The 11,960-nt window shown below is 39.2% G+C and overlaps 1 protein-coding gene across 1 annotated transcript; it reads left to right on the forward strand.

The window, feature by feature from the left end:
* Nucleotides 1-1,661: 1,661 nt before the first annotated feature.
* On the forward strand, nucleotides 1,662-9,839 carry LOC105022945 (splicing factor U2AF 65 kDa subunit). The gene is made up of 11 exons (XM_010891729.3): nucleotides 1,662-1,895; nucleotides 2,869-3,043; nucleotides 3,133-3,236; nucleotides 3,403-3,554; nucleotides 3,680-3,796; nucleotides 3,906-4,044; nucleotides 5,675-5,754; nucleotides 8,462-8,584; nucleotides 8,707-8,793; nucleotides 8,888-9,130; nucleotides 9,297-9,839. The coding sequence occupies exons 1-11, from the start codon at nucleotides 1,847-1,849 to the stop codon at nucleotides 9,426-9,428; spliced, it is 1,401 nt and encodes a 466-aa protein (XP_010890031.1). The 5' UTR covers nucleotides 1,662-1,846; the 3' UTR covers nucleotides 9,429-9,839.
* The last annotated feature ends 2,121 nt before the right edge of the window (nucleotides 9,840-11,960 follow it).

Below are 11,960 nucleotides of genomic sequence, written 5' to 3' on the forward strand. Positions count from 1 at the left end.
CTATATTCATTTAATCTGCAATACCAGTTACTTTATTCACCATGACAGAGTTACAATCAACATGGAAATTAACTATTACCGAGCCTTGATGGCAAGGCCCAGAAATTCCCATAAAAACAAAATTAAAACATTTTTTGACAGTTACTCTTGTCATTGTGATCTCAGCTGGTCCTTGATTTGTCAGTAGTTCTTTCCTTTATTTATTTTTATTAATATACAGATAAAAGGTAAGTTGAAAACACATTTGTTCATTTTTCCTCTATATAGTAAAAGGTTTGTAAGCGATTGCTAATCTTTGTAAGTAATTGTTACCCACAGAGATGCTTTTACCTCAATGTTTAGAAGCACTACAACCAGCAATGTAGTTAAATTTATGGCTATTCTACTACCCTAACCAGAATCACAGAAAGAGGAGGCTGAGCACATGAGCTCTATAGCCTCTCCAGCTTCTTCTTCATTATTGGTAGAATTCAAATCAGACTTAATGCTAATTCCAACTCGATTAAACTCGAGTTAGATCCATTTGGAATTAGACCCACTGTCTGTATGAATGAACTTAAGTGGCTGGTAACGGCATAGACTTCTTACCCTGCTGCTGGTGACCAGAACCACATGGCCAGTCCTCAACTATGAAGGGCAGCAATCCTGCAGCAGGAACCAATATATCTGTCAAACTCATGTTAGTTTTTATACAGTGAAAAGTTTTTGTTTTTTTTTACTTAGCAGTTCTTGCCGCTAGCAGTAGAAGTTATTGTGGACTAACTTTGCTAAAAACCTGCTTTATTTAGGACCGTTTTCATTTAGTGGATCATGAAATAAGGATTAGGCAAATAGAATGACACAAAAATGCCAAATAGCAACACACACACGCATACACACAGACACAAACACAAATTAACTTGCTGTAGCATACACAAAGAGACAGACGGACCTATTTATTCCATGCATTGGTTTCTGGCAATGTTTGGTATAAGCAGTTCATTTCATTTATTCACACAGATAAAACAATATTGGAACATGGAGTAGTAGTCATAACGAAAGTCAGGTATGAGTAGATAATATAAACGAATAAAAGCGAATAAAGACAAATGAAAGCAGACAAGAATAACAAATAAAACCAAAATAGTAAATGCGTGTGCCTTCATTAATGTGTGATCGTATACCTGCACATTTAATTTATGTATTGAACAAAAAAGATATAAAAGATTTAATAATTCCAAGCCAAAATGTTAAGCAGTATCTCCTCCAATGTCTATCCTTAACTTGCATTATAGAGTAAACGTGTCTATTCATAGCAGCGCTTGACGTGGGCTAAAGTAATAAGTGCAGGAACTGCCAAATCGCACATTCGACTATGTTCATCAAAATCTATGTGTTAATAAAGCCTGTTCCAATAAGGCTTGCTCTTTGGCCTAAAAAAGGAACCCGAACGCTATTTGCCTAAAATTAAAAGTACCGGAACGGCGTTCCGGACCTTTCCGGCCCTAGTCAAGCACGGATCCTTAGTATTTTACGAATGTATACAAATCGTTTTTAAAATGTACAGCATTTTTGGTCAAAATCAGACAACGAATAAATGTTACTCTTGTTTTGACAGTGGTTGCTCTTGAACCCTCACCCCCCCCCCCGCCAATCATTTCATATCCCTGATCTGAACACTCTTGGAAAGTTAAGCAACGCTCTACGCCTATGCTATGTTCTATCGCTCTGTGGAATGGCAGTCTGAACGACTGGAAAAATCCATGGAGCTATGCTGTGCAGGTGGATTCTGCCAAGCAAGTTAGATCCTGCAAGGCAGTCAAGCTTATTCAGAATATCGACGGTGTAAAACACCGTATTATTAAACATGTCTGATTTTGAGGAATTCGAAAAACAGCTGAGTGAAAACCGACAGGGTGAGTTCACATTTTATTTGCAATTGTAGATAGCGTATTGGTAGCTAATCTTATCGCAAACGTAGCTGTACGTACTTATGTTTCTTTTCTATTTAACGCAGATCCGCAAATTATAATGCGATGTTGAGCTGATTGACAGTCCATAGGATTTTTATCTAAAAACTATATTAATTGAAGCATCCGCAATTTTAACGTCACACGTGTTAATACTGGATATTTATGCATTGCATTCGGTATGTTTTGATACACGTCATACCAGTTAATTGCGGCTCAATATTTTATTCGTTGAGTTTTAACCAGCGTGGTGGTCAATACTTAGGTAATGTAGATAGCAAGCAGGTTAGCACAGAACTAGTCCTGTAAAGCAGGTGTATGTATTCTAGCTACCATTCCATTAGCATTTAGAGACTTGATTTATAAGCTAACTGTTAAGACATGGCTTTTATAGATCAAGGGAATTGTTAGCAGGATACGTGTACATTGAAAGTACAGTTACAAAGTAGCTTTGACCGCAACTACATTAAAGAATATTCACAATCTGTGGTTGTGGTCGAAGCTAAGTATGTCAAGCTGCATCACATATCTGGATGTACTCATTGACTGTTGCACCAGCTAACTACTAAGCTAGCGAACCATTAAGATGTAAAGATGTAAGATTATAGCTGTTAACATGTGATATTATAGCTATCCCATAGTATTTACTGATCAATAAAGTAGTTTGCATCTGCTTACAGGCAGCTTAATCTTGGTGAGCATCCCACCAAAGTGGTATCAGCTCAGTTCTTATCAAATGTATTCACATAGCTGGTAGCTGCTGTGCTTTCTACCCCTACCCAATTTTATAATTGCCTATAAGCTTGTAATAAATGGCATATAAGGTTTTTACAACCTCTATATGTATTGTAATGTAATTGACCCACTGTATAATAAAACCTGGACTATTGCTCCCTCTCTTTCCATTCCAACTATATAGAGAGAGAGAAGGAGAGACACAAGAAGAGGAGCCGCAGTAGGTCTCAGAGTCGCAATGATAAACATCGCAGCTGGAGCAAAGACCGGGGCAGTCGTAGCCGAGAGAAGCGCAGCCGCAGTCGTGACAGGAAGAGCCGGGATCGTAGGAGTACCTCGCGGGATCACAGGAAGCACAGGTTAGTATTCAGCCCTCGGTTTCTGAAGCAACACACTGGAAGAAAGCAGGAATATTTAGGTATTGCCAACATGCATTTTGTTTTATCAGCTTTTCTCCAAGAAGTACGAGAAAGAAAAGGACCTGCAAATACTGGGATGTGCCACCTCCTGGCTTTGAACACATTACACCATTGCAGTACAAAGCAATGCAAGGTATTTGACCATTTCTCTTTGCCTTGTAAGTGGCTAATGACCTCCTATTAGGTTCCCTATTTGATTGCTGTCAAGTTCATACATGCAGTAAGTATAAATGATCAAGAACAGAGGTAGTTATCGAGGTTGTGTGATTTTTCTTATACTCTCTGTACTTTCTCTCCAGCGGCAGGGCAGATACCATCGATAGCCCTGCTGACATCATCGATCACAAGTGAGGTTGCAGTAACTCCAACCCAAGTGCCGATAGCTGGCAGTCAGATGACCAGGCAGGCTCGACGCCTTTATGTTGGCAATATTCCTTTCGGCGTGACCGAGGTAAACTTCCCAGAGAGCTCACATTGTTTTGTGGTTGTAGTGACAACATCGTATGTCAATGTATTGTTGCAGTTAGTGTATGTGTTTCAGCTGTTCTTTATTCCTCTCTTATTTGATGCTTTTAGGAGTCAATGGCTGAGTTCTTCAATGCCCAAATGAGGTTGGCAGGACTTTCGCAAGCCCTTAGCAACCCTGTGCTGGCTGTGCAGATAAATCAGGACAAGAACTTTGCATTCCTAGAGGTAGGTTGCCTTGAATGGTTTCCTCTGCATATTTTGGTATATAACATTAGTTGCCTTGAATAACGGACTTGGGAAAGGTTAACTTACTGTTCCACATGTTTCTCGCCAGTTCCGTTCTGTGGATGAGACCACACAGGCCATGGCTTTTGATGGAATCATTTTCCAAGGTCAATCGTTGAAGATTAGACGACCACATGATTACCGACCTCTCCCTGGCATTTCAGAGCAACCTGCCTTTCACGTCCCAGGTTTGTACAGTAGAAGCATGCCTTCTTGGTTCACGTGCATGACACTGGGTACACCACCTCGTTTTGTTTTGATAAATGCAATTTCAACCTTTATTCACCAACATAAAACAAATAGTTTATCAAGTTCGCAATTGGTTTTCCCGATGATTTCAACTATTAAAATGCATGCCTAATTCAAAGGGAATCTCTTTTTTTGTCATCAAAATGTATTATTGTAGCACATTCAATAGTAAAAGTGTAACGTGATAGTTGAGTGGAGGAACCAGGCGCAGGCTTACTTGCATTCGAATGTTGATTTAATAAAACAAACAGTGAATAGAATACAAAAACTGAAACAAAGTAAAGCGCTGACTTATAACAGCGAACGGACAAAGACTACCCAGGTACTTACAGAACGATCGACCACAAAGGACCAGCAGAGGAAACATACAGGCACATATTGAGGCAAGGGGAATCAGGTGCGAGTAATGAATGACGAAGACACAATTAACTAGTCCGGGACATTCGTGAAACATGTAACTACCGGCACAGCGAGAGGCTGCACCGGCTAAACCGTGACAAAAAGAATGTTCAAATGGGGAATACCGTGTCAGATAATTGGTATACAATAAATTAATAACAAATGCAAGTGTTATCAATGTTTTTCATCAAATAGAACAACGAAATTACCAGGATTGGTGTTGAAATTACATTGTGCTAATGATTGATCATGTCATTCTCCACAGATTATTAGTGCATTTCAAAGACCTTTGAACATTATATGCTGTCTTGAACTGCATGCTTCCTGTGATTAATGTATGTAAGACTTTGTTACAGAAACCTCACCATGTGGCCATAGTTTGTAAGCATTAACTACTTGCAAAGTGATATGGAATTGTGTTTGGTTGAATATGCAACTAATTAAAAAATATCTTTAATGGTTACTTCTATAAAAACACTTAATTTTGTTGTTTAGGTGAAGACATGAATACAATATAATTGTATTTGTTGACAAGTTAATAGAGTTTTTACTGTATTGCAAAGGGTATATTAAATTGTGTTTGTTTTTCCAACCTTTAGCACTTAAACTAACTTTTATTCCAGTTTGGCTACAAATTACTAATTCATATTTTGGGTTTACAGACAAACTGATTTTATTTAATTATAATTTTATATATAATTTTATTATATTATTATTAATCAATAATTTTAAGGCAAACTGTACTGAAAGGCAAACTGTTATTCAATGTGGAAAATAGTTAAAATAAAGAATTTCCCTGGAATAAGTAGCTGTGTCCAAACTTTTGACTGGTTTATTATTTATTATTATTTATTTTCAATAACTTGCCAGACATTTTAAAACTTGTTTTTCACTTTGCCATTATGGGGTACTGCATAGATGGATTGCAAAAAATATATAAATTCAGTCTATCAAAACAACAAAAGGTGAAGGGGTCTGAATACTTTCCCGAAGCCCTTGTATACGAGCATGTGAATGTTTGCATGAATGCTAATGTGTGGAGAGTCAGTCCAGTTTAAGTGTTCAGCTGGCCGGATATCTGTCCTTGTGGAGTACACGTCACAATACATTGACAGTTCAAGCCCCAGCAAGTTGTGCAGTAATTTAACGTCTTTATTTTTGTCTCCGTAGGTGTCGTCTCCACAGTGGTACCTGACTCCCCACATAAACTGTTTATTGGAGGTCTACCTAACTATCTCAATGATGATCAGGTACTCACTCAAACACTCATTTGACATTGAGATCGCCAGCATATATCACCCTTCTCATTTGTCTCGGATTCTTGAACTGGTCACACAGGCTTAATACGTTATTCTTTTTTTGGTTGGGTGAGGGAGCAGTGACCTTGGATTTCCACACTTCAAAATGTGTTGGTATTCAGCCTGTAAAATTAAGCTTATAGGAAGAAGTGAATGGAAAAAAAACAGGGATTAACAATAGGAATAATATTTGGAATTAACAAGAATTAACTGTAGCTGGCATTATTCTTCCGAACTTCTGGCCATGGCAGGCTGTAGTGTAGAGCTTCTAATGACAACTAACACATTCAGCACAGAGAGAAATTGTGCCAGTTCAGTATTGCAAAATCAAGAGCACTTTCTCAATCATCCTAGTTTTCCAGAATTCCGGGTTGAAGATTCCAAGAAATAAGCAAGACAGGAATTCCAGAAACCTTCAACCAGGATTTCTGGAAAACCTAGTTTGGGGAATGTTTTAAGGATTTTGCAACCTTTTTTAAGTCCCACTCACAGTGTTTTTTTGCAAAGCACAATGTATACCCTACTCGAAGGAGCAGCTGCTGTTTGATAAACATTAAATAATGAACTTCAATTTAATTACCAATTTGTCAGGTTGAAGTTTGTCTAGAGTTGTATCCTATTTTAAATGTCAACAACTGTAACTCCTCCTTTTTGGCAGTTAGTTACACTGTAAGCAATAATAGGACATCACATTCCATTAGCAAAATTCATCATCATTAGTTAATGTGACCACATTATTCTTCACTCCATCAATTGCCTTCATGTCAGCTTGTGATTGTGACTTAACTAAAAGTTATATTCAGTATTTACACTTATTATTTATGCATATTCATCAACCCAGTTTCAATAACATTCTGTTGATTTCAGAGATAACATTTCTCTCAGTTATTTAGGCTTTATTCTTTTTTATGGCAGTATTAAAATATGCTTTTGAATACATTTTTTATGGCTTGTTAGCAGGGATTACAAGTATATTAATTTATCTTTATTTCAACAGGTTAGTTACACATTGTCTTTTTCTTTGTGACTATATGCTAATTTTTACATATCTAATTTTAACCATGCTCAGTTGACAAAGGTAAGAAAAATCCCGTTCATAGGTGTAGCTAGGTAACCTATATTCGATTTTGATTTACACACAATATGCAGGCCCGAGCATGATTCCTCCTTAAGTCTAATGGTTACTGGCAATTGTAGTCCCTGATTACCCAGTCCAAACATATGCATTTAATGCTAATATCTGACTGTGCTATACCTTTGCTCAAATGCCAGAGAAATAAGGAAATGGCATAGGTCTGCAATGTTGTTGTCCAGTAAATGAATTGGATTCTAACTTTCCATTCTTCCTGGTTTCTTTCTGAACAGTACCCTGAATGCACTCTGCTGTTTGTTATTTTCTTTTTTTACTCTTGCAGTCACTGCTACTGCTTTGGTACTCACAGCTCTTTCATTTTTGTTCCCCCACTTTGTCCCCAGCTAGGGGCCTGTAAGATCGTTAAGTCTGCGCTCATAATTTGTTCAGTAGTACTGATCTACTGCTGCCATGCCAACATGTAACACAAGGCAAGTAAGACATTCCGTTCCTCCTACGGATACACTCCTAGCCAGCAGGTTCCCTTCCTGGCTACTCTCTCTTTCTCTCTGCCATCACTCTTTTGGAGCACGTCAAAGGCCCCATTAGACTGGATTGGGATAACAGAAACTCTTACCCAATAACGTTAGGTTTTCGGGTGGTTCTTAAACTTAGAAATAACGGCGTTTATACACATTCTCTGACCTTTAGAGAATAAGTATCTCTTTGGCAAAAGATCCGGAAGCTTTTGGGAATCATGTGTGGATGGCGTTATATAGACTAGTTGCCACTCACCCCTCCTATCTGTGAATTTCTCTTTTCCTCCTTGAAAATGAAGCAAGATGGGTGGGTGTGGGCTACTTTGTCAGGTCAGTAATGTAATCAGGATGTAATCAGCCCATGCACAGAAGCTTCTGGATCTTTAACGTTAGTGATACTGATTTGTCGATACAACCTAAAATAAAGCTAAGACTTTATTAACATTATGTAATTTCAGTAATAGCCAATCAACTTACTTTGATCAATTTGATGGACCAGTTGAAGTAGCAACACGTTTAAGTATTAGATTTTTATAGCCTACGAACCTCTCACAGCACATCTGGTGTTGTTATTGTTGAGTAACTTATATTCTTGTTTAGTTAGCTAAATCTAAAAAAAATATAAATAACATTCAGTGAATTTAGGTAATCAATTCGTTAACCCAACACTATGTGTATTCATCCCTGTAAATAAAAATGGTCATACAGCAAATCTGTCATTCAGGGTTCTTCTGAAAAAACAACTGAGTTTAGTTTTCTTCTGTGAAACACCAATTGTATTTACAAATTAACACAATTAATTTGCTTTGCAATTAAACAATCCTAATCTCATTATACTAAAACCGATACACATTCAACAAATTATCAAAATGATACAGATCTCGTAAATGTTTAGTTTTCTTTGACCATGTCATTTATTGCACTCCAGGCCACCTTCATTCCTCTACCCATGACTATTAAATGGAGGCTTCCAGTTCATTCAGTGAAATCTTTCCAAGGATTTACATTAGCCTGCTCATGCATTTGCTTGTCTTCATCTATTGTGCAGGTGAAGGAGCTCTTGACGTCCTTCGGACCACTTAAAGCATTCAACCTTGTCAAGGACAGTGCCACGTCACTGTCCAAGGGTTATGCCTTTTGTGAATATGTTGAAATCAGTGCAACTGACCAGGTATGAACGAGCAATGCTATGCGTTTATGCTATGCTTTGGCGGCCCCTTTTATATTCGCCAAGCTTGTGTTTTCTTTTTAAAGGTTTCCGGCCATATTTCAGACGTTTTGTATGTTTGCTAGGCGGTGGCTGGGCTCAACGGTATGCAACTGGGTGACAAAAAGCTAATCGTCCAGAGGGCAAGTGTGGGGGCCAAAAACGCCAATCAGGCGAGTGCAGTTCTCTTGTGCCGTTTAAATGGCGAGAAACGCATCCGAGTGTCACTTTTATAAATGTCCGTGTGCCTTGTTTCCATCCCTCCAGGCGGCCATCATCGAGACCCCGGTGATGCTGCAGGTGCCCGGGCTGCAGCGGCTGCAGAACTCTGGGATACCCACGGAGGTGCTCTGCCTGCTCAACATGGTGATGCCTGAGGAGCTGATGGACGACGAGGACTATGAGGAGATCCTGGAGGACATCAAAGAGGAGTGCTGCAAGTATGGTAGCGTGCGCTCCATCGAAATCCCTCGGCCCATCGACGGAGTTGAGGTCCCCGGCTGTGGCAAGGTAAAAGGCCAACTTGAGCGTTACACAACACACCATGAGACTCCGCTCTGCATTGTTATACGTTTAAAAAAAAAAGGAATACAAATAAATAATTCACCGCAATCTTTTTCTTTTTCTTTCTTTTTCCATTTGGATCTTGGTGAGGTTGATGCTTCTTTTGTTTCAGATCTTTGTGGAGTATGTTTCAGCTGCAGACTGTCAGAAAGCCATGCAAGCCCTCACTGGACGGAAGTTCGCCAACAGAGTGGTGGTCACCAAATACTTTGATTCAGACATGTATCATAGACACGACTTCTGAGGGTAATGGGTTATAAGGAAGGAATCCCTGGAATTAGCTGGGACCTCCCATTTCCTGCTTCCTCAAACCTGGTTTCAACACTTCAGTAATGGCAAGTATTGTGTGTTCTCTCTCCCGTATTTACAGCTAGTATGTTGTAACCCTATCCTCATTTACTACAGTAATACAGATTTAGAAGAATGGAAACTAGATTTTTAAATGACTCTTTTAGACTGCCCCTATCTGATGTCTTCTATATTATACCAATGAATAATCTTTGTGCAGTGAATGAATCTTGTTAGAAATGTATTCAAAACTATTCATGCTCTTTGTGTTAAATTGCCTTTTCAGAAGTAGTATGAATATCACTTGTACTTAGATCTAAAATCACGTCAATAAAACAAAGCCAGAGTACTGTAACTGTCAATGATACGGTAGACAATGTTTGTCTGGTTTCTTTGTTTCTGCTGACACACTCACACAGTGACCTGGTTAAAGCATGGTGGCTTCATACCACACATACCGTTGGAGTGGCCTCGTAAAACAATTTTGGACCTTAAGTCCTTGTTTTGGCGATGTTCCGCTAACAGCAGAAAGGCAGCATGACGGACTTGAGTATTAATAATTGTGTTGTAATACTGCAACAACATACATACAGCACACGCAACTCAAAATATCGAGTTCCCTCTTGCCAACGTACTCAAATGTATACACATCAGTTTTCCAAATATGCTATGGTTCTCAACAAAACTTTTTAGTCACACACAGGAACGTAAGTCATTACTTACAGTGAGGCGAGGTGGTGCTATTATATAAAAGCTTATATATACACAACGTTTTTAATGAAAATGAAAAGCACGCACCTTGTTCAGTGGTCATAACGATTTCTATCTTTTTAGGACCTTCAAATGATCAGAATTGGATAATAATCTTTGCGGTGGAAAGACTGGATAAATTCTGCATTTTAAATGAAAGATAATGCATTTATATACCTAGTTAACTTGCTGAAGTGGTGTCAAAGATGAAGAATGTTATGTTGTGTCTGTCTGCTTGTCCAAATACTGATGGTCAGGAATCCAAAACCATTTGAATGGGATTTTTAAACAACAAGTCAGACAAAATGTAATCCTTCAACAGCTGATACACATCTCTCAACAGGTAATGTTGTTGATACTTCTCTTCACACTGGGACTCAAATGTTTCCATGTTTATTATTTGCATCAGTCTTTGGAGAGAGTTTAAAAGAAATCAGGGATAGCGCACTTGTGTGTTGTTTTACAGCTAATTACCTGAAAACCAACCCATGTTGCCATGGTTAGAGATAAATGTTCTAGCTTTAAATCACATTTCCAGAAATGTAACCTTTTTGTTACTATGGGGTGCAGAGAATGTACAAGTACAAGTACTTTCTGCATGAACGATCTTGACAAGATGTGCTTTTGAAGAAACATCTGTATCCTTAACTCTCCTGAGCCTGGCAAGGACTTGCTGCAATAAGGCAATGCCAGAAGTGTAAATTAGAAGTGTAAATTATTTCTTGAAAATAAATGAATGGGTACATTTAATTTAAGTCACAAAAAATTATGAAACAACTGCAGATGGTCCAATTTAAACTCTATTCAAATGCACATACACTGCTCAAAAAAATTAAGGGAACGTGTAATCATCCTACAGTATAACACAAAGTCAGTTAAACTTCAGGGATATCAATCTGTCCAGTTAGGAAGCATAAGTGACTGTACGTGAATCAATGTCACCGGTTTTGGTGCAAATTAAAGTGACAACAGGTGCACTGGAGAGGCAGCAGCAAGACAACCCCCAAAAAGGGAATGGTTTTGCAGGTGGTGGCCACAGACAATTGCTCTCTACTTACCCTTCTTGACTGATTTTTCTCTAATTTTGTGTTTTGCTAGTGTCCTTGTCACTACTGGTAGCATGAGCCAGTACCTGCAGCCCATTCAGGTTGCACAGGCAGTCCAGCTCATCCAGCATGGCACATCCATATGTGCCATCACAAGAATGTTGGCTGTGTCTCCTAGTACAGTCTCAAGAGCACGGAGGAGATACCAGGAGACGGGCCATTACACGAGAAGTGCTGGACAGGGCCGTAGAAGGGGCATCAACCAGCAACAGGGCTGGTATCTGCTCCTTTGTGCGAGGAGGAACAGGAGAAACACTGCCAGAGTCCTACAAAATAACCTCCAACAGGTTGATGGTGTGAATGTTTCTGACCAAACTGTCAGAAACAGACTCCATTAGGGTGGCTTTAGGGCCCAACGTTCTCTAGTGGGACCTAGCACCGCGCAGCTCGACTGGCATTCGTCAGAGAACACCAGATTTGGCAGGTCCACGTGGGTCCTGGGTTCCTCCTGGTGCAGTACAATGCCCAGCCTCATGTAGCCAGAGTGTCTAGGCAGTTCCTAAGCGAAAAAGGTATTGATGCCATTGACTGGTCCTCATGTTCCCCAGACCTGAATTTCATTGAGAACCTCTGGTATTGGTGCATCCGACACCGCGAAGTAGCACCACAGACAGTCCAGGAGCTCACTAATG

Source organism: Esox lucius, chromosome 11 (assembly GCF_011004845.1).
Source record: "Esox lucius isolate fEsoLuc1 chromosome 11, fEsoLuc1.pri, whole genome shotgun sequence".
NCBI classification, from domain to species: Eukaryota; Metazoa; Chordata; class Actinopteri; order Esociformes; family Esocidae; genus Esox; species Esox lucius.